The sequence below is a fragment of the Dermacentor silvarum genome, chromosome 3 (genome assembly GCF_013339745.2).
Source record: "Dermacentor silvarum isolate Dsil-2018 chromosome 3, BIME_Dsil_1.4, whole genome shotgun sequence".
NCBI lineage: Eukaryota > Metazoa > Arthropoda > Arachnida > Ixodida > Ixodidae > Dermacentor > Dermacentor silvarum.
The window spans coordinates 218247612-218274905 of record NC_051156.1 but is presented as its reverse complement, the minus strand read 5'-3'; the positions used below and the strand labels follow the sequence as shown (position 1 = coordinate 218274905).

The 27294-nt window shown below is 49.3% G+C and overlaps 1 protein-coding gene across 1 annotated transcript; it reads left to right on the top strand.

Moving 5' to 3' along the window:
- The first annotated feature begins 15468 nt into the window (after positions 1 to 15468).
- On the top strand, positions 15469 to 18101 carry LOC119444203 (glucose dehydrogenase [FAD, quinone]). Its single transcript, XM_037708640.2, has one exon. The coding sequence runs from the start codon at positions 15658 to 15660 to the stop codon at positions 17512 to 17514; it is 1857 nt and encodes a 618-aa protein (XP_037564568.1). The 5' UTR covers positions 15469 to 15657; the 3' UTR covers positions 17515 to 18101.
- Positions 18102 to 27294: the final 9193 nt, after the last annotated feature.

Here is a 27294-nt window from a genome sequence, read left to right as displayed (position 1 = left end):
CACACACACACGCACGCACACACCACACGCACACGCAACACACACACGCACGCCGTGCACGGATGCACGAAAATATTTGGCTCAGCTGCAGCCATTGCTCACTCAAGTTCTTGCGCGAACGAAACGCTGGTGGCCAAGCGCAAAAAACGCCTCCCTGTAGTGACCTTCGTGCGCGTTAAGAAACTATTAATGGTCGAAACTAATGTGCTGTCCATTCACCACAGGATCCACACATTAAACTGACGTGTCGCATGGTTAAACCAAATCAAGCCACGTTTACTTGCGCGTGGGCTAACTTCGGTATCCACACTGGTCAACACGTCCACCTATCTATGCTGATTCTTGTTGATGGGCTAGTAAATTGGCGTTAGTTTTGTACTGCAGCAATTAATTGGCAACAGTAATGTATTGTACCGCATGCAACTGCCACCGAACAACACACTCTAGAGCACTGAACCCATAGCTCCGTCCGAGCCCGGGTTCCAGCATTGTCAAATGTTAGTGTGAAAGCTTTTAATTTCACCGTGCATTCCCCCGTGGCGCGAAGCTACCGATAAAAGAAATATTATTATATGTTACGAAAAAGGCGTGTGTGTACGTACGTTGTACAAGGAGTATCCAATCTGCAATAATAATAGTAACTACCAAATATTTGGCTCTATCATGCATGGTATTACAAGGCAGGCATGCATGCAAGACATGGACACAAAGGAACGGAAAGGAAAACACACGTGGGTTCTGGAGTCTTGGTTATTTTTGGCCAAGCCAAAAGGTAACATCTAATGAAGAAAATAAGTTTATAGGTCACCGCATTCGAGGTGCCATACAGACAGACAGACAGAGGTAGAATAGATAGATAGATAGATAGATAGATAGATAGATAGATAGATAGATAGATAGATAGATAGATAGATAGATAGATAGATAGATAGATAGATAGATAGATAGATAGATAGATAGATAGATTTTCTTTTCGTTATGGGGGCTACCGGTGTCACGCATAGCCAGAAAGGGAAACTTACGTGAGTTTCATTCATGCCCTGACAGATATATCAATCTTCTTCACCATTCCCCAGCCTCCTCCTTGGTTATTTCTACCTTTTGCGTATGAAAAGACCTCTAGACCTGAGGGGAAAAAAGGAGAAGAAAGACATGAGAACTATAGCGCGGTTGTTGCCTTTACCTGTGAGAACGGGCAGCGTTCTTTATACATGTAATAAGTACAGTTTAACGCAAATTAATGGGAGATAAGGGATAACTACAGACAGCGCGAAACGACACAGAAAAGATACACGGACAAGCGCTGTCTTTTGTGCTCAACGTACCGTCCTTTTGACGCACAAGGGATAACACTCGATATATGTCGGCAATGCAGAGTTTCGAAAATGGCATCGGCCGTCGGCCACGGCCAGGATGGTCCATAAGTGTCCCTCGAGACGCAAGGTGGCGCACCACGTTGGCCCCGTGATGGCAGTCAGCAGTATAGTATATAGTGCCGGGCGTGTGCCATACCACGCATCGCCCGCGGAGAGGCACAGCGCGCGCTGGCCCAGCAAAAAGGACAAGGTGACAGCGACTATGATTTACGACCCGCCCAGCTTTGCCATAAACGCATTCCGAGCGCGCAGGGTCTCGATACCGTGGCCTTGACTCACCATTAATCTTGCGATTGCGCGACGCCGCCGCTGGCCGGGTTCCTTCCCTTTTTCTTGACAAATGACCCCGTGTCGTCAGCGCCGCCGCGTTATGGCACGTCTCTTAGCGAGAGAGAGAGCAAGAGTAGTGTTTCGTGAGTAGCATGGCTGCTGTCGCGAGACGCTTCGAGTGAATTAACTTAACCGCGAACAGGTTTGTTGACATAGGCGGCTCACTGAGCAATTGGTTCGCGTCGCGGTGCTCTTTTCATTTATTTTTATTTTTTTTACGAGAGATGCTACGCACATCCTCGCGGCTTTTGGTAATGACGGCTCTTGGGCTGACCCGGAGGAGTACACGCCGCACTGGCGGTGAAGTGTGCGTAGAGGGAGCGCTACGTGGAGGAATATCATTCGCCTGCTGCGAAATTTGTGGTGCTATTAAAGGAAGCTGCCGTGCTTGTTACTTTTGCAGCTCGAAATAGGCGATTGTACACCGGACGCTTCAGCTCGCCATTGCACGCTGCATGGCGCTTGAAGTGTAGTCAATGGCTCGTATAGTTAACAGATGCGAGTTATCCATAGCTTACAGTTTTACGTCCCTACTGCGACAATTGTGGTTCTCTAGAAACGGTAGGGCATATCCGGTTAGAATGCATGCCCTATATGTATGAAAGGACACATGAAAGCCGTGGCCGGGATTCGATCCCGCGACCTTGGGCTGCTGAGCATGAGGTCGCGAGATTGAATCCCGGCCACGGCGGCCGCATTTCGATGGGGGAGAAATGCAGAAAACACCCGTTTGCTTAGATTTAGGGGCACGTTAATGAACCCCAGGTGGTCCAAATTAATCCGAAGTCCCCCACTACGGCGTTAGTCATAATCAGATGGTGGTTTTGACACGTAAAACCCCATAATTTAATTGAATTTAATTAACATTATATGAAAACGATATGGACAAAATTAGTCGGGCACCACTGGCGCTAAGAAACACATTAGGTCATATGCCTTGTCCCTCAAAGCAGCGGCAGACTTTAAGCTTGCTCTGTGCTTATCTTCGGGATATTGGCTTGTTTGGCAAGCTTTAGGAAATGCTGTATGTACACTTTGGAATGACCAAACTTCATTTTCACACCCTCCTCCTTTTGAATGCAACATAGCGGACATTGCTAAACACCAAGTCCATATTTTTCACACCTTTTTCTTTTCTTCAGCCCTCTCTCTCTTAGGGCCTTTCAATCCCTCATCCTCTCCTCTATGCAGAGTAGCATGCAGGCGACGTTACACACGCCGGCAGCATTCTCTGCGTTCCAATACGGAACTTACTCTCACTCACACACATACAATTTTACATAGTTTTACCTATAGTGTCAATGAGTCTCCCCACATTATAACTAGGAGTGATGTGTTAGAGAACAGTGTTGATGACAGATACATTGTTTGCATGATGTTGCTAAAGCCGATTCAATTTGATTTAATTTAGCTGAAGGATCAGGCGGCGAGTTTAGGAGCATTTGATTTGGTTCACATCCGATAATATAGTCCTTAAAGAGCGCATGATTCCCGGTTGCTCTAAACTTGCCGCACAGTTCAGAAGGCAGAGTTGACATTCCAACTCTGCCTTCGGGAATTTATACGTATACGGCTGGCGGATTCCGGCAGAACTTCATTCGGTTATATAGAATGCTCATGCCAAGCGTGCATTTTTAGACGACCGTGCTGTCCGACTGAATGGCTTTCCCCCGTCGTGGCACACAACCTTTGGCTAATTCCGCGCACCGGTTGCGGCAGGACTGTGCGCAACCGGTTGCCCGGCGGCACCATTACGGGACAAGAAGAAGAGCAAGAAGTAGCATCGGCGATGGCCGCAGGGCTCCAACGACGTCGTGACGCGCGGCGGAGATCAAAGCGGGCGCGCTTGGACATCGAGACGCGGTCACGCGGAACGACCCGATCGGCCGACCGCGGCTGGCGAGGGACAACGCGCCGCGAAGTGTCGGCGGATTCGCGGAGACACGCACTCCGTCTCTCACGAGTTGCGTGTCCGTACATATAGCGCGAGGCGCACCGGCGGAAGGAGATGCACGGGGAGATATACGCGGCCTTTCTCTCCCTGTATATATGTACAAGTCCGCAAAATTGTCTCGTGCAGCCTCGCAGTCGTGATTTCTTCTGCATACGCCTCTCCGACGCGTAACGTTGAATGGAATTCGGCAGAAAAAAAAAACGTAAAAAACAAAACAAAGAAAGTTACAGAGTGCTGTCTATAGTACGTTTGCGTAGCACCAAACTTGTTACATTGGTCACTTTATATACACAAATGAGCGTTTCAGCTGCCCTAAAGTACTAGACCAACAACGATGATTGGCAATAGTGCAAGAGGAGGAGGGGGGGGGGGGAGGAGGTAATTTTAAAGAAGAGAAATGAGGCGAGGTCGGCGTGGAGCGCGGATGTGCGCTATGATGCACTACGCGCAGCAGTAATGTGTTCACACAATACGTATGCTCGTGCAAACATATTTCGCACAATTTTCACACCAAACATGTTCTAAAGGAAAGCGTCTAAGCCAGTGGTCAACTATGCTAAGCAGTTATTAGCCTGGTTTCGGGATACCCTTTTGACTTCACGGCTCCTATAACATCACGCTCGAAGGCTCAGAAATGAAAATGAAGATTTAGGATCAATTTTCTCGCTTGCACGGGCACAGAGTGACAACAGTGCAGAAAGGCGCTCAAGGGAAGACCAATCTTGAGCATTGCTTATGTAAACATTCAATTGATTGTATGACTGGGTTTGATAGGTCACGTGATGGGGTACATTGCAGTGGAGCTGCTTATCGCAGTCATCAACTCGAAGCTGTTGATCCGGTGTCTTTTTACGTTAAAATACAGTTGAAACACTCTAAACCGCAGAAGAACATACTTGCAGGCGTCAGTGTGCCCTTAGAAACTTACTAAAATGCTTGTTTTTGTTGACATGAAAAATAAAGAGCTGTTATTGGCACCAAGAGATGATGCTTTTCACTCGAGAAACATAGAAATGCATGCCTAAGTCACACACCATCACAAAAATAAAAATTGTTTCTGCGAACAAGTTCCACTTTCGCTACAGATCAGGTCAATGCGTCATGACTTGCTACGTCTCGATACATTGGCTCGTTCCGTTCCTGCGAGCACAACCAGAAGAAAGGCACGCAGCACTATTTTATACAGTGTAACCCATCTATCATGCACCAAGATTTAAATATAGGCAAATGCCACGTAGCCGGTGTTTGTCGTCGCTTGGAGATACTCATATTATTTTTTGCGTTCCGCCTAATTCGATAATTAGTCTTAATTAATTAATCAACTTCTGAAATATTAAAATTAGATTAAAAGTGTCAATGAGAAAACAGTAGAGCAACATGAAAAACTCCCGATACAGCTTTCTGTTGCTCAATACGTGCTACATAAAATTGTTTTTCCGAGCGTGAAAGAAGCCAGCGAATACACGCAAAATGCCTCGAGTGGCTAGTCGTCGCGCGGAAAAAAAAAAAAAAAAAAAAAGAGAGAGAGAGAGAGAGAGAGAGAGCTATTTGCGCACTGGTGCAGTTTTTGACGACTACCGGATTGATCCGACCGCTTTTATTCCGGCCGTTTTTTGCGCACTGGTGCAGTTTTTGACGACTACCGGATTGAGCCACCGCTTTTATTCCGGCCGTGCGTCCGCACGTGCGCTTGAAATTTTGAGCAGCAGATTCTCGTATGTCAAAGGGTCCTCCGGACACTAATCGCTAATTCTACATATTTTATGTGCATTGCGAACGTTTCTACACTGAAGACAAATGCAACAAATTTGCTTGTACAACGAAGGAACTTAGATGTCCCCGACAACTGATTTGTTGCTTAACAACGAGCGCTTGTGTAGCCACTCTGCCGTACATATAGCTGCCGCTGAACTTTAAGGTTCGTGTTAACAGCTCTGTGGTATCTCTATTTGAACAAAGTTCTCCCAGTGATGTTCTCTACATACCTAAAACCAGGTTATACAAAGTTTGGGAAATTGACGGCCCCTTTTCGACGCTCTTCGACTTGTGCTTCGAGAACTCCAGCGCCACGACAGGGGTCCGCCATGTGTCCTCTCCGAATTCAACTTGCTTGTTCCTCTGTTCTTCCGGAGCAACCGATAACCCGCAATTACTACTTCGTCGGTCTCGCCAATGTCTGACTCAGAAAGATGTGTAACCATAAAGTAAAAGAAAGAAAGAAAGAAAGAAAGAAAGAAAGAAAGAAAGAAAGAAAGAAAGAAAGAAAAAGAAAAACAAATACTGGTTGGATCGTCGGGTCACTACAACATGTCGCAAGCGACCAATTCTCCCTGAAGTTCCCTACGTTGGAAAATGGAGTTCGGTCCATTCTATCCCACCTTTGTTTTGCCCTCCACCTTCCAAAAAAAAAAGAAAAAGAAAAGAAAAGTAAGAAGAAAACTCAGTGATATAAAAGCGCGACGGTGCAGCGTCACCAGCGGTGGCAATCGGCGTGACGCAGGCGTTCGATCAGCTATAAGCGTATCGGTGGCAGCAATGTGCGACGGTACGAAGCGAAAAAACAAAGAGAAAAGAAAAGAGATACCGAGCAAGAGAATGCCAGCGCGCAGAAGGGAAACTGATCGCTCTCATTGATTTCGAACGTGCAGCGAGCAACAGCGGCCGGGACACCCGCGCGGTCATTCTGACAGTGAAAGACAGCCTCTCGGCGCCCAAGAGCAGCGGGCCACGACCGGGAGCCCAAGCAAACGGCCACAAACACGATGAGCAATGGTCGCTCGCCGGCGATGACGCCCCGCTCTTGGGAAGCCCGGGGATTTGGACCCCGCACCTTGGGGCTCGCGTCGTTCCTTCCGCCGCCTCCACGCGTGTTGTGTGCTCCGTTTGCACGGGGCTCATCCACTCTCCTCGCCACTTACCCTCGCCTCCCCCCTACCCGGCACGCACACACACTTCTTATTCTCTCTCTCTCCCCTTTACAACCTTTTGTTTTGTCGAGTGCGTTTCTTTGTCTCTCGTTCCCGTGCTAGGTGGGCTCGCCAGTTTGTTTCGTTGCGCGGGCGACTTTGTCCGGCTGTTTTGGCTGCCTATCGCCCGCCCTTTCGTCGACCTGATCCCGCGGTGCTCTCTCATGTGTGCCGCGGCATCAGCCTTAGTCCTCGCCTAAGAAAACGGTAGCAGAAGAAAGTGGCGGGGGTGCAGAGAAAAAGGCGAGACACGTGACGTCCTATAAGCGGGATGGTACAGCCGACAAATCCAAGAGAATGAATTTGAAGAGCGCCGCGCCGCCCAACCTCAGGAAACACACAAAAGGCAACCGGCCGGCGTCGGCCACGAACGTTTGAGAAGTAGAAAGCATATAACGGGAACAGCTATAGGCTGCAAACAAAAAAAGCACATTAGGGCAGTGGTGCAGCGGCTATAATGCCTCTTTCTCGCGTGTGTGCGTGTGTGCTTGACGTGGGGGGCTGTTCTCCCTGCTTTGGGTCATTTGTCCGCTTCCTTGCTGGCTGCCAAGCCGCGCCGTCGCGGTGGCAGCAGCTTCGGGCGGCCCGCCAGAAAGCCCCGTAGCAAGACGCGGGGCGTGGAAACGACACGATCCCTGTAATTCCTCATCCTCTGCTGCGACGCTCTCTCTCCCTGAGTCTGCGTGAGGGAGTACCTAGCCGCACCTTCGAAGCTATCCAGGGAAGTGGCAAGACAGAGAGCTAGAGGAAGTCTCCCTGTCTCTCTCTCTCTCTTTTTTTCTATTTGTCCCCCTCGCCCAGGTATACACCGCGTGTGTGCAGAAGACTCTCGCGATCGCGCGCGCGCTCATCTTCGACTAAGGCCACCCGTCTCGTCATTTTCTTGTTCCGTTCGCATCCACGTGGACCAAGTTCTGTTTGCTTTGTTTCGCGTGGTTGCTCTTCTTTCGTTCGCTCTTTTGATCTGAAAAGCTTCCTTCGGGTTGCTTTGTCCTCCTATGCGGACGCTGTGGCGAAGTGGCTGCCGTGCTGACGCGGCTGGTCCGATTCGCGACCGCGCGATACTAATCGGATGAGGCTCAAGTATTAAAGAGATTGCAAACGAAATAAGAAAAGAAAGAGCATAGATAGAAAGGCACATATGTTCGCAATTTCTGTTTACTTTCTCTTTCTGTTACTTTTCTTGAAAAGACCTGCCTTTGTTCGCGCAGCAGTCGTTTCTTCGACAGCGTCCTCTTCGTAGAGGAGCCTGTGAACAGATCCTATATAGTTGTTTCTTATTGCGTTGGTCATCTCAGCCTGCAAAACTGTGAACTCCTCTGTGTGTTCTTAGACTCTTTTCGGTTCTTGTTTACGGAACTGTTCATGCTTGTACATATGTTTGCATGTTTGTGCGCGTTGCCGTGTTATTATTGGTGCCTTCCTTTACTCGTGTGCTGAACTTCCCGCGTGATCGCATTCTTTGAGTGTCTGCAGTGCGTTTCGGGACACAGTGTGCTTTCAGCTGTTGTATACCTTGCGATAAATAGTAGGGGCTCCCACATGAAGCGCGAAGCTTCCTTTCAAATTCATGTCAATAAATAAAAACTAGTGTTCCTTCATATGTTCAATGGGAAGATCATAGGCGAACGCTAAAAGAGACCATATATACACAGGGTGATTCAGCGAACACTTTCAAAAATTCTTAAAGGTTGCCTGTGGCAGATAGCACAATTCTAGTTCATGAGCTGGTTTACTCGAAGAGGCGGACATTACTTGCACAAAAAATTGAAATGCATAATCGAATAATTAACAAAAATCACTAATTAAGTTTTTAACTAATTACCTGATGGCCCATATTGCAATTTACAAGTTGTAGCCGTGGAGTTCGCAAGGCGGATCCACTTGGAACGAATTCTCGGGATGACACCAGTTTCGAGATATTAATTCCCGAACTTTGCGGAGAAATGCATTGGCGTTCCAGTTAGTTTCTTAACAAAACGTTGCTTTATGCACTGAAGCACAAAATTAACTGGAACGCCAATGCATTTCTCCGCAAAGTTCGGGAATTAATATCTCGAAACTGGTGTCATCCCGAGAATTCGTTCCAAGTGGATCCGCCTTGCGAACTCCACGGCTGCAATTTGTAAATTGCAATATTAAAAATTTAATTTGTGAATTTTTATTAATTAGTCGATTATGCATTGCAATTTTGTGCAAGTAATGTCCGCCTCTTCGAGTAGACCAGTTCATTAAATAGAATTGGGCTATCTGCCAAAGGGAACCTTAAATAAATTTTGAAAGTGTTCGCTGAAACACCCTGTATATTTTTTTAGCTGCCCCAAATTTTTCAAAAACTGCCCTATAGCAGCTAGCACAATTCTAACCATTGAGCTCAATTAATCGATGAGGCGGTCATTACGTCTGCAAAAAATCACAATGCTTAATTGAATAATTAACATATTTACACTAATTATTTTTATGCATTACTTCCCGGCACATATTTCAATCTACGAATTGTAGATAGGGAGTTTTGCAAGGCTCTTTTCAAGTTCTGAGAATTTGTTCCAACTGGATACATCACCCTCCGAACTGCTACAGGCAATTTGTAAAAATTTGGTGCCGCTAAAAAAGAAAAAAAAAAGGGAACACCTGGTATTCGAATGTCCTAATTTCCAACGAACACTTTGGGATTTGAAGAGTCGCCTTTCATTCTTTCCCATTGCAGATGCTGTCGGGAGAGAAGTTGTGAGTGTGGATCCTCGTCTCGTTCCTGCCTCGGGATGGAACAGGAAGTTATCTGATCGGGCAAACGTAATAGGGGAAGGCGTGGAACGCGAAGCGGTTTTCATTATCACTCGAGCCTTCGCATCGTGGATAACAGCCGAACGCGTCCGGGGGGTGCAATCTCGTTTCACGTCACTTCTCTCCGAAAGGTCAGTATATAGTTAAACCTTATTCATGTGGTCTCCAACGTGCGGAAAACACAGAATGTGGCAACTATATAAAACTGGACATATCACGTTTCACTGCATTTAGCTAACAATCAATGCAACTGTAACTGATGATGAATAACGCTGGGCATTCGCATCCGAATTTACGAACCCCTCTTATCAACACACTTGCAATAGCGCATTCGTGCAGTCTGTTGGGCCATGCTACCCCGGGGTCTTTTTTTTTTTTCTTTTTTTAATGCGAAGCCTTCTTTGCCTCATTCTCGGTAGTTTGCGGTAGGTAGGTTATTTTCTTGCCTCACTTTAATAAAAAGAAAGTAGTCTGTAACCGATGGTGAAATCGAACCTCTCCCGTCGAGCACAGCAGCCGAGTGCTCTAACCATTAGGCTGCGATCGCACGTTTTTTTTTTTTTTTTTCTTTATTGGGTGGAATTATGAGTAACGTCATGCGAAAACTATTTACATGGCATTTAGACACACACACGAAAAACTTACGCACGCAAGCTGCGCAGTCCAATGGTGATGTCCAAGGCTATAAGTTCGCCGTGCGGCTAGTTATGCTGTCCACACAGAGACGCGAAGTCCAATGAAAGTTCAAAAATCGGGGAAACAACGACAAGCGTCGAGGTGCGAAATCCACTCACGACGGGATCAAAGGTTCGAACCACACGCTCTTCAGCAGCCTATTCTCGAAAGACAGACCTTGTCGAGCGAGGTGGCTCGGCATGTCTGTCGATCACGCACACGCATTCTCGTTCCAAAGCCACTCATCTTTTGAAACACTCCGCGTGTGCGCCCCTGGCCACTTTTAAATCTTCTTCCCTTGTGACAGCTCGTGCTTTCAGGCGCCATTTAGACTGCACTGTCTCCGGGACCAGCCGACTTTCCCCAGTACTTTCCTCGAAACATGTTAAGCTACGTAGAAACTGCGCCACGTTGTACCGACGTCATGATCCCCCACGTTAATCATATTTTAACATTTCTGCGCCGGAGTACAGATGTCATAGCAGCTTGAACATACAGCACGTGACATAGCGATCGGTAGTACGATCGTATACCAAGTAGTCTTTGCTGACATCACGATCCATGTTTCTCTCGCTTACGCTCATCGACTATACCTTTGTAGAAGTATAGTGTACTAGATGTAGAAGGCCAACAATCGCCTTGTCGGGAGCTCGCGTCGAATGACCGGCGTATAGAAACCATGCCGTTGCCGGCATGCGATCCTCGTCAACGTGGTCGTCGTTGTGCTGCTGTCGTGAAACACACTATGCGCTCGTGATCCACACAGACAACTACTCAATTTAGACAACTACGTTGGTTCACCTGATATCGCTTTGCTTCCGGGAACCACGAACAATGCTGGACAGTCTGACACCTGCAAAATGCTTCGCATAACATCGATCCCAAAGTGCGTGGTATCTGCACTGTTTTTAATACTCATTATTAATAATTTCTTTTTGCTTCAGGAAGCACAGATGTAGTCATAGAATGACAGTGAGCTAGAAGTGCTGAACAAAATTTCTTGCAGGAACCAAAGTGACTTTTAAGGAATCCCGGGACTCAGAAGAGGAAGTCTTTAATAACGCTGAAGAAATTCTAAATGTAGAGATTAGCATTTTAGGATATCTGCGCAACTTTCATAGAGAAAGCTGGAGAAGATAAGACCCCCCCCCCTCCCCTTCACACGCACACACCACGCACGCACGCGGCCTTGATCTTGTATATTATATTTATGATTTCGAAATAGCAGCAAATCGCTAGTCAGCAACAGGAAGCGGCACGTACTTAAGGGCATCATTTGCTGCCCTTGACCACTTCAGACGCACTTATACAGCTCTGTATAGGTAACGGTTGCGCCTGACGTCATGAGCGTCACTGCATTGAATGCGCGACTTCAGCAGAGAGGCTGGGTCACGTATACGTCGTTCAGTTGTCCATTCACGCCTCCACCATTTGTCTTCGTCGTCATTCCTCATCTCTGCCCTTTCTTTCCTCCCCCTTTCCCATCCCCGCAGCACGGCAGCTGGTCGGCGCGCACTTCGGGCCAACCTTGCCTCATTTTTTTGTAAATTACTGTTTCCCTCTCATACCTCTGTCACCTTGGTCTTCGACGTGCCCCACATATATGTATGTGATGGTGTCAGTGCGCTAAATTAACTGCCGCTGCCGATTTCGAAATCGAAGTGTAAAAGATGGCGGACCAGTCACCGCAACGCCCACTCACGTATCTATACGCTCGTATATATATATATATATATATATATATATATATATATATATATATGTTGTTTTCTTTATTTATTCTGTGACTACACTGAACGGGGGAAGGAAGCTTCTGGCAAGGAATAACTGCTATCCATCTAAACAATCAGAAAAGTCGTAATTTTGCCTGAAAGGCGAAGCATCGATTGCGATAGCAAATTATTATACACCTATACGAAGTTTATCGGCCGTGTAAACTTGTAAACATTCATGGTTGAATTTCTGCAGCGCGAAGCACTGAAGTGCGGTCGGCCGGCCAGTTCCGGCTCGAACCAGGTATAATACCGCCGCCTTCCCGCGTGGCATGCCGCTCTATTAGACGAGCCAACCATGCGCGCGGTTTACAGGTAGTAACGCAAGGCCCAGTTGATTTCTCGACTACGCTTCACGGACCAGTCTCACTTAGACTGATGACCTCATACAAACCGTGATGGTATACACACACTACGTCCATTCATCTGCGGTCTCGTCATTCTTGGCGGGCTAATTTCTTCGTTTCTGCCATATGCTCCTCTTCCACCCTGCGTTTCCCATATTCGCATTGTTTTACGTGGTTATTGCCTTATTGACAATATGCATGCATACCTTCTTCCTGTCCTCAGCATAGCCTTTCATCACTATTCTTTCTCCCCTTTCTTTCCTTCCCCTATGCAGAGTAGCAGGCGAGAGCGTAATAGCTCCCGGCCGACCTCTCCTCTCCTATAATAAATTCTCTACTCTTCGCATTGCTGACCAATGTTCAGGTTTCAGCTTCATGCAGGTGCGGTTAGGCTGCAGTAAGTGGGTATTCACTTGATCTTTCCCAAAATGATTAATTGGACAATAAAGATTTTTCAAGCACAGCTTTCTCTAGCTATTATCTCACTTTGCGGGGACGGTTGTCTAGCCGAGTATACTGTGTCGATTCTTGAAGCGCAGAGATCAAAGCTGGGTCGATCACAGAGCCAGTGTATGATCAAAGGTGGTGACTTGGTGGGCCAATCCTGCTAACAGTGCCTGACATGCGTTCTCACAAAGGTATTAACGAGGTTTGTAACGTGGGTCGAACACAGGGGTACCCAAATACATCGCCCGCCAAAGCCTCGTATGCAGCCCAATCCGATTTATTGAGGTCCTCTAGTGCTGTAACTCGTCAATCGCCTCTCAACACTTGGCTCAGAAGTTCACGTGCCCCATTTGGCTCCCTTGCTCTCCTCTATCCGGCCGCTTTGCTTTACCACCAGCGTATATATGGCAGCAGACTCATCCTTTAATTGACTCTAATCTTTCTGGCGGTTCATTCTCTTGCTCATTTTCTTTCACGCGCGCAGGTGCCCAACTTGCCGGCGCATGATAAACGCTAACGGAAACGCGCCAATACATCGTTGTCCGTGCTGGTGTAAACTGGCAACAGCAAGTCTCAGTGTGACGAAGCGAAGACATGAAGTCGACAATCGGCACATAGTCTACCATTAAGCATGACGCTCGTGCATTAAGCACAACATATAGCCCTGCAGCTGCCTCGAGACCTGTCCTCGAAGAGAAAACAAAAATAAACAAACAAACATTGAAAGAAAAAAGCAAGCAAACAAACAACAAACAAACAAACAAACAAACAAACAAACAAACAAACTAACTAACTAACTAACTTACAAACAAACACGAAACGTAAGGAAGGGACGCCGTCATATTAGTTGGGAACGTTCACAACGTGCATTGATGTGTCGGTGTGCCAGTATATACAGGCCGAAACTGCGTCATTTCAGCGTTACCTCACGGAACACGTTCGCCCAAGACACGTCCGCCGGCGGCGTCCCAAGGCCACCAGTCAAAGCACTCGATGGGAAAGCGGTGAGGAGATAGAAAGGAGGGGGTCGCTCTCGAAAAGATGCTCCATTGAGGAACAAATTCGGCGTGAACAGAGCGGCGCGAAGGAAGCGGCGAGCAGCGGCCCCTCTGCGCCCACAGCTGGTGGCGCGCACCGTCCGTCGGGAGTTTAGCTCAGACGGGGACGCACAGCGTGGTGGCGGCTTGCACCGCGGCGCTCAACACCACGCACTGTTTTTTTTTTTTTTCTCCTTTCTAATGTTCTTTTTTTTTTCTTTTTTGTCAGTCTGCATGACTTCGGTACTTTACTTTTTTCACCCTGCGCGCAGTTGCCGATGCCATGCCGGGCGAGAGCCGGGGTGTTGGCGCGCGCGTTCGATGGTGGTGGCGCTCTCGAAACGGCAGGAGGACCCCGAGAAATAATAGCGGCTCCCCGGGCGCCGCTCGCGCGCTTCTTATCGGGTAGGGACAGAGAGGTGGCCGATGGAGCGCCCCGATGAATGAACGCCGCGCCGACGCCGACGCGTCTTCAACTCCCGCGGGAGACAACAATTCATCCGGTCATCGGAATCAGATTTGCATCGCTCGCTTACCTTGCGCGTGAGACGACACGACCGTGTATCGTGCGCGAACACTCGATGGCAGTGCAGTGTATACTGTAGAAAACAACCCCGAACGGGCTTCGAAACGCTGTCGTTTGGAGTGCCGTGCACGTGTGGTTGATCGCTGTAAAATCGGGCTCGGGACAGCAAACTGCATGCGGTGCGAGTTCCTGGAAGCATTATGGTGGAAGCATGATGACGATGCAGCGCCATAGATCATAGTCATAGTGAAACAGAGTGAAAGAGGAGCACAATATGCTTACTGCCAAATAAATTTTCGTTCGAAGAGCACCAGGCATTTAAAGACCTGTCCAAAACAACAAGGAAACAATGAAGCATCATGAGCATGTACAACGCTCAGCGATGGAAACGCGATATTCGGACCGCAAGGCGGCCGGCGCTTTTTGCGTTGCCGATGAGCGCTGGTAGACCACTGATGAGCTAAATGCATGTTACACTGCATCACAAACAGTCTCGCTTTCATGTTATACAAAAATGCAACAGCTCACTGTCCCCAGCGCCCACCTGGGGCACAAAAGGTGCCAAGCAGCCATGTGCTCCGAATATTGCGTTTCAATTGCTGAGCACTGTACACAACTAACAATGACAGCTACTTTTACTGATATAAAAAAAAAAAAAAAAGCGCCGACCTTGGGCTTATTGTCTGCAGTGTGTTGCCCTCGCCTCTTTCGCGCTTCTTCACTACACCGTCAAGATTGACCAACTCATCCGAGTCAAGTTGTTGGAAGCATTTTTGGCCCCAGCGATGCTCTTCGCGAATACACGCTCAAACATGCGCCACGACTTGCTCGAGGAAAGCCGAAGAAGGCCTAATACGTGGGTTCAAAGGGCACTCGCACAAATATGTCGACTGCTTGAGGTGAGTGCTAAGATCGCGTGGGGAAATGGGGTGCACGCGCACGGCCTGGCGGAAAGCAAATAGACTTGGTGGAGCTCAACCGCCGTGATTCCCTGGCGTGCCAAATTGTGTCGTTCGATCATATACCTGCATGTATCATCTATCACTATTTTGATTGCCAAAGCCAGTCACGCTTCCACGAACGTCACGAGCGTGATAGCAAGCGCTTCTTTCACGCAGCATTGTTACGATTCCACGTGACAGTGTTTTCCATCACCATTCTTGGGGGGTGCCACCCCCGATGAAAAAGGCTAATTGAAAAAGCAGTATTCGTATAGTCACCATGGTCGGTGTTGTCAGCAACAGCATGGAACGGATCACTGTCAGCGGCTCGGCCATCTTTACAGAATGACGATGGGCATATTGGCTAAAATCTGTTCGGCCAAGCTGACGGCGCTGCGCAAGCAGCACACATTTTGATCCGCTCTTCCGTGCGCAAGCAGCACGCATTTTGCTCTGCTCTTCTGCGTGACCAGGCGGACGGCCTCCCCTACACATTGACCAGATGGCCACATCCTGGTTTCCTAGTGTGAGCACGTTGCTGCCCATTGCAGCGATCATGTTCTACCGACTGGGACGCGACAATACGACCATGCAGACCGTCGACCTTCTCCAGGAGTACGATTACATCATTGTAGGCGCAGGCTCGGCGGGTTGTGTGCTGGCCAACCGGCTGAGCGCTGACCCACAGGCAAAGGTTCTCCTGCTGGAGGCTGGTGGATGGGAAGGCGAGCTGGCTGACATCCCCCTGATCGCAGCTACGGTACAGGGAACAGCTCTGGACTGGAATTACACCACGCGGCCACAGGAGGCCGCTTGCTTCGGCCTGCACGAAAGGCGCAGCAAGTGGCCACGGGGAAAAGTGCTAGGTGGCTCGAGTGTCCTCAACTATATGCTTTACGTGCGGGGAAGCCCTCGTGACTACGACCTCTGGCGCGATCACCATGGCTGCGATGGGTGGGGATGGCAAGAAGTGCGGCCATACTTCTTGCGCTCGGAGCACAATTTGGACCCGGACATCGCCTCTAACGGTCACCACGGGACTGATGGGCCCCTTCCAGTGATGCGGGCTCCGTACCACACCCCCGTGGCTGAAGCCTTTGTGGAGGCTGGCCGGCAGATGGGCTACCCCGCAGGTGTCGACATCAATGGAGACAAACTCGCAGGCTTCACGATCCCGCAGGGTACCGTCTTTCAGGGTCGTCGTCACAGCACACGCCGTGCCTTCCTGGATCCTATCCTTCACCGTCAGAATCTGCACATCGGAGTCTACTGCCACGTCACCAAGGTTCTCGTGAAAGACGGCATGGCCCACGGTGTCACCTTCGACCGCTTCTCGGTTGCTCATCGGGCTCTGGCCCGACGGGAGGTGATCCTGGCAGCCGGGGCCATCGGCTCCCCTCAGCTGTTGCTGCTCTCAGGCATTGGATCAGCCGCACACCTCAACGAAATAGGGGTGCCCTTGGTGCTGGATCTGCCCGGCGTGGGTGCCAACCTGCAAGACCACATTTTTCCAGGTGGCCTCAACTTCCTGCTAGATAAGCCGGTGTCCGTGCTTCAGTCGCGCACCTTCACCGTGCGAGTGTTGATTAACTACCTTGCTACCCGCTCTGGCCCATTGACGCTGCTTGGTGGAGTCGAGGGCTTAGGCTTCGTGAGCACACGTTACGCCAATATGGAGTGGCCAGACATTGAGATCCACATGGCGTCTGGCTCTCCCGTGTCGGATGATGGCGATACCTTCCGCTCAGCCCACGGATTAAGCAACGAGACGTGGGAATCAACATTTCTTCCCTACCTTGGCCGCGAATCCATGTCGCTGTACCCTGTGATTCTGCGACCACAATCACGTGGCCGACTGCGCCTACTCTCCCGAGACCCGTACGAAGCACCGGACATCGACCCTCGCTATCTGACACATCCGCGGGACATCAACACTATGGTTGACGCCATGAAGTTGTGTCTCCGGCTGGCGGGAATGCCTGCTCTGCAGAAGCTGGGCACACGTGTGTGGGAGAAGCCGCTGCCTGGCTGCGAGCTGTACCCGTTCCTCGGCGAGGAGTACCTGGCCTGCGTGGCTCGCTCGTACACCAGCACCTTGTACCATCCGGTCGGCACCTGCCGCATGGGGCGCATCAATGACTCGCGCACTGTCGTGGACTCAGAGCTCAGGGTGAAAGGAATAGATCATCTGCGCGTTGTGGATGCTTCGATCATGCCCACCATCGTGTCCGGAAATACCAATGCACCAGCCATCATGATCGCAGAGAAGGCCTCAGACATAATCCAAGAGCATTGGCAGACGATTCATGTCCTGAGCAAAGAATCCGATGCAGTAACAACGTCAACGCCCAAGCCCTGAAGCTCTGCCAAAAACCACTGAAAGACTGGACTGTGTCGCAATGCACTAAGAACGCAGGATCAAAAGACCTCATTTCTTTTTCTCGCTTGAATTGAAAGCGGTAAGCACATGAAGCAGTATTTTAAAAGGTGCCCCAAATTTTTCTTGGGAACGTGTGACAGTGTTTCAAATTGATTGTGATTTTACTTTATTGTTATCATCATCATATATGTTCCTTAAAGGGCCCCTGGAGGTGCTTTAAATTGAACGCAAGCAAGCTGAACAGCTAATGACCGTATTATTAGCTATCTAGCACAAACAGGACATGCACGACACAGTATCACTAACATTTATCAATTACTATAGTGTATGTGTGCTAGGCTAATAATGATGATGATGAGTGTATATGTATACTGTAATCCGACTTGACGCGGCGCAAAGTATAATTGAGCCCGTGGAATACTCAATAGCTCAATCTATCGATCGATTGAGCTGTTGATTGACTGGTTTATTAAACGAACCTTGCCACCAGTGACGTCGTTGTAATATGGCAGTCATTGCAGTATTTTTTAAAGTGTTGATGCCTTCTTTGTGCAAGAAGTCCATAAAATGCATGTTGCGTGGTCGAGTATTCGGTTCATTCCCAGATGCAGTGTAATTTTTTTTTCTTAGCGCACTTGAAAAACTTGACACACACGAAATAAGAGCAGATATTTTTGTGTGCCCGTGTTTTTCAAGTGCGCCGAAGTCAACTCCAACAAGCTAAGCTATACGTTAAAGACAAAATGCTACTCACAAAACGACGGATACTTGAAGTGATTAACAGTGTGCGAACGAAGAAAGCTACAGCCCGGAGCCTAGGTTTCGTCAAGGGGACTTGCCATCTGTTCTTGCCAAGACAAGCTCCCACTCAAAACATTGGCTCCGGAGTCCGGGCTGATGTTTCCCTCTTCCTCCCTCCGTTGAATAGGCGCCCTCCTTGCGCGCTGCAACGACCTGTGAGGTCGTGAGGTGCTGGTGATACAATTTCAAGATAGCGCAGCCATCCATCTCACATATATGCGTCGTGCCCAATTTCTGCTTACGTTTCTACATTGTCTTTCCTTGATGATAACGATTATGACGATGATCGATAACGTTATTTTTTTTTCTGGCGCACGGGCGTCTAGGCCAAGGAATGTCAAAGAGAGTGATCACTGCTGAACGAGGTAAGACTGAGCGAGGTTACAGGTTACTCCTTTCACAGGGTAGCTGACCGGACCCTCCTTCAGTTGATGTTCTCTTCTCTCTCTCTATTTATAGAATTTTCCAACAACTACCTGTGCTTCACCGAACGCCATCCGTATCCTGTAGTGAGCTCACGTGAGCGTCTGCCTAAACAGAACTATATGGGCAATGGCTGCAAGCGCATTTTGTGCCTTCCGCTCTTCCCAAACACGCACGCAGCGAGGAGGGCGTGCTGTCGGCGCCCTCCATGTAAAGATCTGTAATCTCAGTATTTACTCTTATAATTTCATTTCCATATCTAGTCCTTATATGCGCATGTATACGCTTTTGCGTGAATCGAGTCAGTGGCAATTTAGAATCTAGCTTTTCCTTGTACTCTAATGCAGGAAGCACACACCAGGACCGCATATCTGTCACCTAGTGCACACGTTTATAACATTCACTTTCAGATTGCAGTAAACAGAAAAACAAACCAGATATGAAAACGCACGCACGCGCGTACACGCGCACATACGGAGAGCGATTTCTGCTGTCTCCAGTAAATCCGAGTCGCGTGCCCCATCATTCAGCAGGCCTCGCGCCGGTATCCGCGGGCTTCTGCACCGGCGCAAAAGCTCGCGGGAAACCGGACTGGTTCGGCCGCTGGCTCCCGCTCGTTCCTCGTCGTCGCCGTCGTGGGCCCAAATTGACGACCGGAGCGGTCCCAGTAACGCGAGGCTCGACGCGGTCACGCCAGGGACGTCGTGTGAACGCCACCACCTGTGCCAACGGCACAACATCGCGAGCACCGCTCGCTCTTCCACGCTGCCTCTTGCGGTTTGAATTGCCTCATTTTATATCATTCATTTTTTTTTTTTGCAAGTACGATGGGCATGCGTGTGCCCACGGCTGTTTCGTCCTCGTTGGGTATAACAAGGTGGCGCCCGGTGGAATAATCGAACGGGACGGAAAGTCGTCGTGTGGGGAATGGAGAAAGTCACGAGTGGTTCTCTTTCTTTGATTCTCGAACAGCTCAAATATCGATCGCCACTCGCTGTTACGCCGCTTGAAGTGCGGCGTGCCGAAGCAACGCAACTTAAGATCAGCAATAGTCGTAAGCAAGGATGCTCTGGCACGGCTATTCAGTAATGCCTTTGTTTTTTCCCGATGTCGTTGACAGAAATCAGGGAATTGGAAGAAGAAGGAAGAGACAGAAGAAATAGGAAAGGCAGGGAGGTTAACCAGATGGGAAGATCCGGTCTGCTACCGTACGCTGCAGTAGGGTAGTGATAAAGTAGATTTAAGAAAAAGGAGCACAGACACACAATCACAGTCGGTCACTGTCACCGCATATACCATCACCGCCCAGCACAGTAGCACTTGCAGCATTATAAACATCCGTTCAGGCTACAGCCGCTTGTCCAAGTCTGCTGCCCTTAAAAACTGCAACAGTGCCCTCGTCACCCGCCGCTGCGATGGCTTGTGTTGTCGGCATTCTAAAATAAGTTCCTCTGTTAGAGGTCCTTGGTCAAAGCGTGCTATCGCGATTGCGAGCGAGGGAATTGGAAATTCGTGAAATGAGAAATACGGATTAAAAAAAAAAAGCTTAACCTTGCACTCAGCCGCGCAACGCTTGAAATAGCGAAGCTGGGCGATCGTAGACCAGGATTTTCTGGAAGTGCGCGCGAACATTTAATCTTATTTCTCATGATGATGATAATTTTTTCCCTGCGTCTGGGACTTAAGGCCGTCACTGCGCGTTGCATAGCGCAGCTTGCAACACCGACACCGCGTTCCACCGCGTTGCAATACCGACAACGCGTTCCAGCAGACCCGTTCCGTGAATGCGTCTCTCACTCTCATTTTCCTTATCTCTCTCCCGAGCATAGCGCGCAAAACCTCTTCTTCACCTCGCAGAGCACGAGCGCGTGTGAAAGCGCCAGCTGTGGACGAAGACGACGAAGCTCGAACGCGATCATATGGTTCGCATAAATGCTTTTAAAGACGATAGTCTTTCTTGGGGAACTTAAAGGCTGAAAATTTGGTCTGTCTGTCTGTCTGTTTGTCTGTCTGTTTGTCTGTCACCCGATTCAGCCACCCGGCCAAAGTTGGACCACTTGCTTACCGCCCACACTACTTAAACTGGTACGGCTGTTCATACTTGTGAACGTTATCGATCACAAAGTAAATATTACGCATATCTGAGGCGCAACATCACTAGGTAAGTATTAGGAGGTGTGTTCCTTTAATAGAAAATACATAGATACGTAACTCTAAAGACCATAGTTTCTTAAGCTGCGCTGAAAATGCCATGCTATGCGCGCCGATCAACGACGTTCCCCGACTGCGCGCCGACGAGCGCCCTCTGCCATGGAGGAAGGAAACCCTCTGCACAAGCTCATGTTTCCCGATGTATTGCCAGATGGCGTCCATGTCTCACGCAGCGCCTCCTCAATTTTATCAATGCCAGCTAGATGCGGCCGATTCAACATAAAGGAAGCGCTGTCTGAGGCAGGGCAATACATAAATGGCCGCTTGATGAAATAATGCGGTAAAATGAAATCTGTTCAAACAAACCTTCATGCCAGGACGGAAATGGTACGAGAACAGCATCACGGGTGGCCGCGGATCAGACCAGCACTCATGTAGTACGGCCGGCAGAAGACTATCGTCTTTCGACGACATTTGCAGCGAAGCACGCAGATACGCGGCAAATTTTTTTCTGCAAGTGGGGCTGTGTAGCCTAGTGGTTACGACGCTCGCCTTGGGACCGTGGGTACGTGGGCTCAAAACGCCGCATCTGCAAGAAAGTTTATTTTCTTTTATTTCTTTATTCATTCCTGATGATGATAGTTTCTTGACACGAACCACAAATTACGGCTGGCCAAGAGCTTCACTGTTAAAGAAACGTGTGTTGGGCTACGAGAGTCATGTATTGGAAGGCTACGGATCCGGTGTGTCCAAAGCATAGTTATTAACATACACCTAAACTGCACACAACTTGCGTTGTGTGTTTCCCCATCGTGCCACCATTGTGTCCCTATCGTAATGGGGCGCAGCGAATGGAAAGCAAACCCGCGACCTAATGCTTAGCAGCAGGACACCACAATCCCTTCAACTTCCATTTCTTTGTGAATGTTAACAAAGACGTAAAATTAAGGCCTCCCTAACAGGTAAGACACTTTCAAAATCTCCTATGCTTTCTATGGTTTCAGTGAATGTTGACTTATTCGGAATGCTTACACGTGTTTGATTGGAATGGCTGATAGCGCCGAGTGTAATGCCTGCGGTGTCGATGAGACTATAGAATACCTCCTATGCTACTGTCCATCTTTTCAAAACGAAAGCCATGACCTCTGCAACGTTCTCAATAGGCTAGATAGAAGACCGTTCACTTTGAGCAAGATCTTGGGACCATGGCTTCGAATATCACAGCTGCAAAAGGCCACAAAAGTGCTGCTGCGATTTTTAAAAACTACAGGACTGAGTGACCGTCTATGACCCAGACTGATTGATCATCAGTGATAGAACAGCGATCTGTTGCTACGTCGGCGATATCAGCAGGGTACTTTCTATTCTTCTCTTAATCTCTCTCTCCCCTTTTTCCTTCCCCCAGTGTAGGGTAGCCAACCGGGCTCAGTCCTGGTTAACCTCCCTGCCTTTCATTAAATCATTTTCTCTCTCTCTCTCTACTTCACTAAGTCGAGCTCTTTCCTTCCCTTCGCGAACAGCATGGCTCGAAGGAACCTGGCGCCTTGGAGATCTTATTGGCTTGACGTGCCAGAGTTCGGTTCCGTCACCATCTTCTTCGTATCAGCGACTGCTCCAGTGCAAATTCAGTTCTCGAGCCGAGTCCAAACAATTTGGCGAATGGCCGCCTACGTACATTAAATCCTGACATTATGCTTTCGTCACATTATAAATCAGGTTTTCTAAATCAAGCTTAACCTAGCTTCACCAGGGACTTGAAAATAAATGAGTAAGGAAGTAATGAACGCACCGCGTCTGCAGTTGGGCTTCGCTGCACGCATAGTGTTGCTGCGGCGAAGCATCTACGCAAGGCAGCAGTGACTTTCCGCGGCCAAGCCTGGCACGCGCGTTGCGTGGCCGCGCAGTAGAGAACTATCTCATCAACACCAGAACCCGCACCCGCAGCTCTCGCGGGACCGCACCGCTAACCCGATAACCTTGGGCAGGGCGCCGCCGCGTCATATTGCGCCCTCGCGGGAGGGGATGCGGCGGATATTTCCCCCACCGGCTATACATATACGAACCAACGTGTGGCGTCATAATCGGCCACAAAATGACGCGCACTCGCGACATGCGCCTCGCTCACCTTTATTCCTTCTCTTATTATTATCGTTCTTCTCGCTCTGCCGATATACTGCGCCCGCGGGGAGCCAAAATGCGCGCCACTAGGACGAGCAAATCAAATTAAGCGCGCGTCGCGCGCCCGCCCGCCCGCGCTATTTCGGGTAGGTCCGCAGCCACGCCGTGGTGGCGGTGGTGGTCGTATCGACACGGGCCCATGCAATATGCAGTGGCCCGCGCTGCCCAGCGGCGCGCCACACCGGTCGGCCACTGGCCACACCGACTGATCGGCCGAGCAGCGGCGCTGGCCACGAGAGGAAGGCCTCTGCTTGCGCAACGAGGACCCTCAATCACGACGATCCGGCGACTTCCTCGTTCGGCTCGCGGGCCATCCATAATGCAGCCGCACGGGCAGCGCGCCAGCGGCCGCTTGCGCTCAATTCGATTTGCGCCCGGGCTTCGCCCGCCTTCTCCACCATCCCAGGTGGCCGCGGTCGAGACGCCGGCGCGAGGGCCTTCTTGTAATTGGCAGCGGGCGCGAGCCTTCATTGGGTGCATAGCGGCCGAGCATGACGCCGGAACGAGTTTCTCGAGACGTCGCCCCGATGTGCACCTCGCACGGTCTCCTCCTCCGAATTGGACTAGCTCCTACGAACTTCTGATGGGCTTCCGATTTCGTTCGTAACGCTGTCCCTCCGATTACACCATATGACTATGTTTAGATTACGCGTTGCTTTCGTTAAGGTTGCCCTTTATTCCGCTCAACGTGCAGCTCCTCTGTCGGTTTCGTGTGGAACGTCGATTAAGACGTGTTAATTGAATTACTCTATTACATCGCCATGCATTTCGAATTTACTTTTGTGTGGTTGTGGCGAGTTATCGTAAAGGATTGCAGGAAAGGATATGCCTCGATAATCTTTCTCTCTCTCTCTCTCACACACGCACACGCACACGCACACGCACACGCACACACGCACACACGCACACACGCACACGCACGCGCGCACGCACCGCACACGCATGCACGCACACACACGCACGCACACACTCGCACACACACACACACACACGCACGCACGCACACACACACACGCACCTACCCACACACACGCCCCACCTACCGCTGTGGGATCATGAAGATTTTGTTAGGGTTAGATGGCACCAGGTTGTTTCAAAAGGCACGGAACATCGTCATACACCAGTTTTTTTTTTTTTAGACTATACTGAATTTTTTAATTGCCTGTGACAAACAGCATGTAGTCATTGAGCTGGATTGCTCAGAGGCGGACATTAATAGCAAGAGAAATCGAAATGCCTAATCGATTGATTATCAAAAGTGCACTAATTAACTTTTCAATGATGACTTTACGTCAGATAATGCAATTTACAAACTGTAGCCGATGAGTTTGCAAGGCGTATCTAATTGTAACAATTTTTTGAAGATGACGCCAATTTCGAGATATAGATTCCCAAATTGCTCGATAATATAAATCTGCGTTCCAGTTTCTTTGGTGCTTTATTGCATAAAGCGGCTGTTTCTTGAAAAAAGTAAGTGGAACAATAGTGCATTTTTACGCAAATTTCACGGCGCATATCTCGAAATCCGTCGGATCCTTAGAAATTGTTCCAAATGGATAGGCCTTGCAAACTCACCGGCTACAACTCGTAAATTGCAATATGAGTCGTACCGTAATTAATAAAACAGTTAAATATTGAATTATTTCTTAATTAGTCGAATATGCATTTGTCATGAGTCACCGGCAAGACGAATGAAATGATGCAAAAAAAAAAAAAAGAAGAAGACGCTGGCCGAAGAAACAGTCAAGGGACCCACAGGCGAGAAGCACGTGAAGCGCGTGAAGCGCGAGAGAAAAAAGAGATGAACAAAAAGGGGACGCAGGCGATGATGAGCTGGCATTGCTGACGTGGTTGAGAAGGAGTTGCATCTCCAGCTGTGCTCTGGAGACGGGAGGCAGCAGCTTCAGTTGGCCAGCGACAACTCCAGCTCCTGAGCCCCGACTGCGTCGCCGTGGCTGTGTTCCGCGGCCCCGGTCCAGCCCCACGCTGCCGTAACCAGTTGCTGCCCTTTGCCACGAAGGCAATCGCCAACGCCACGTCAGCGGCACGACGGCCGACTGGCCCAGACCGCGTCCTGTGCCACGCGGGTCTCTGTGGAAGACCACAACCTCATCGCTCTCGACGGAGGTCGACGCCCACGCTGCGCCGGAACCACGCAGGCCAACGTCCTTTGCCACGCTGGGCCGGAGTCCGACAGCACGACTGGCGACGGTCAGAACGTTCGTTTGTTCGTGACTTTGCGTTGGTTAGTCGAGCGGAGGAACAATATATAGTTGAGGTATTTTTTTTTGTTTTTATATGTATAGCTAGTTTTTGGAGTGTTTGTCTATGTATAGTGCTTATAGTGGTGTCAGGGTAGTTTGCTGTTTGTTTTTCTTCTATATATATTTTTTTTGAGATTAAATGTTCTTCTACGTATTTGCTTTCTGTCTCTGTCCATTTCTGGAGCGCTGAAATTCGTGACAATTGGCGAGCCTGCCAGGATTGATTTTTCCTGCCCCGTCACGAGTTTTTGTGGTACGGAAATGGATTGGGACAAGACTCTAGCCTTAGTGAAAGAGTTGGGTTTTTCGAAGGACGAAGCCCTGAAATTTATTGAGAAACAGAGAGAGATCTTTCAAAAGGAACGCGAGGCCGAACGTGCGGAACGCGAGGCCAAACGTGCGGAACGCGAGGCCGAACGTGCGGAGGCGCGGGAAATGCATGCTAGGGAGAAGGAAATTTTAGAACTCAAATTGAGATTGGCACAAGCAACGGAGTGCCACCGTGATGACGAGAGTTTGGCGTCAGGGTCCTCCGGCTCGCAGTCTCCAAAAGCCAACAAAATCTGTCCGCGTAAGCTAATGGCACCTTTCGATGAAAAGCGTGACGACTTGGATGCATACTTGCACCGGTTCGAAAGGATAGCCATCAGACGAGGCTGGGACCGGAGCGAATGGGCCACAGCCCTAAGTCTTTGCCTGGTAGGCGAGGCACTGAGTGTCTTTGGGAGGATGACCGCCTCCGACTCCCTAGACTATGACAAGGTTAAGAAGGCACTACTACAAAGATTTCGACTTACGGCAGAAGGTTTTCGCGAGCGATTCCGAAACTGCAGGCCGGAAGACGCAGAAACGGGAAAGCAATTTGCGTGTCGCCTGTCAAATTATTTTGACCGGTGGGTGGAAATGGCCGATGTCGCGAAGACTTATGAGGGGGTCCGTGATTGCATGGTCAGGGAGCAATTCTTAGCTTGCTGTAGCAATAATCTGGGTGTCTTCCTAAAAGAGAGAAAGTTGAATTCACTCAACGATCTAGCCGAACACGCTGATCAATTTTTAGAGGCACAGGGACTGAGAAACCTAGGAAGAATGAAAGAGGACCTAGCCAGAGGGAAAGTAGACGAGGCAAAACACGAGCCTCAGGGAAGCGTGCGCCCACCCCAGTTAAGGTGTTTCCTCTGTAACCGTACCGGGCACCGTGCCGTTAACTGTCGCACAGGGAACAGCCGCCCCCACCAACAAATAGTGTGTCAATTATGCAATAGAAAGGGACACCGTGCGGATGAGTGTAGGTCAGGCACATCACAAAAAACAGCGTGCATAATAGGCAAGTCTGGAGAAGCCGACTCGCAACCAAACTGTGTAGAGGTGAACCAAACTCAAGAGAACCAACAGGTACCGAGAGAAAAGTGGAAAGAAGGAGACCCGAAGGAACAAGCTCTACCTGTCGTAGGAGAGGCTCATGGACAACGGGCAACAGTGCTAAGAGACAGCGGCACAAATACGGTTTTAGTAAAGAGGAGCCTGATACGTGACGAAGATCTGACAGGAGTGCTAACGCAAGTTACCTTGGCTGACAACACAGTGAGGTACCTACCTGAAGCCTGTATCCAAGTCTCCACGCCGTATTATTCCGGGTGGCTTAAAGCAAAGTGTCTTGAAGAGCCATTATACGATCTGATTCTAGGAAATGTATCTGGAGTACGGAGAGTGGATGATCCAGATCGGAGCTGGAAGAGAAGTACAGTTATCGTAGATAGAGAGATGAATGACTCTGGTGAGCAACCACGCAAAGAAGTGCGCAAGCAACAGTTGCATGTACAATAACGATTCACGAGAAGCGGCAGCTGGCGTATGCCATCCAGTTATATCGTCGGCTGTACGAACCAGAGCCCAAACCCAGAGCAAGGCACCCATGTCAGCCTTGAAGGTACCTGCAATTCAG

What these genes read in the sequence shown, in the direction of transcription:
- LOC119444203 (XM_037708640.2), top strand. Translation starts at nt 15,658, where the DNA reads ATGGCCACATCCTGGTTTCCTAGTGTGAGCACGTTGCTGCCCATTGCA.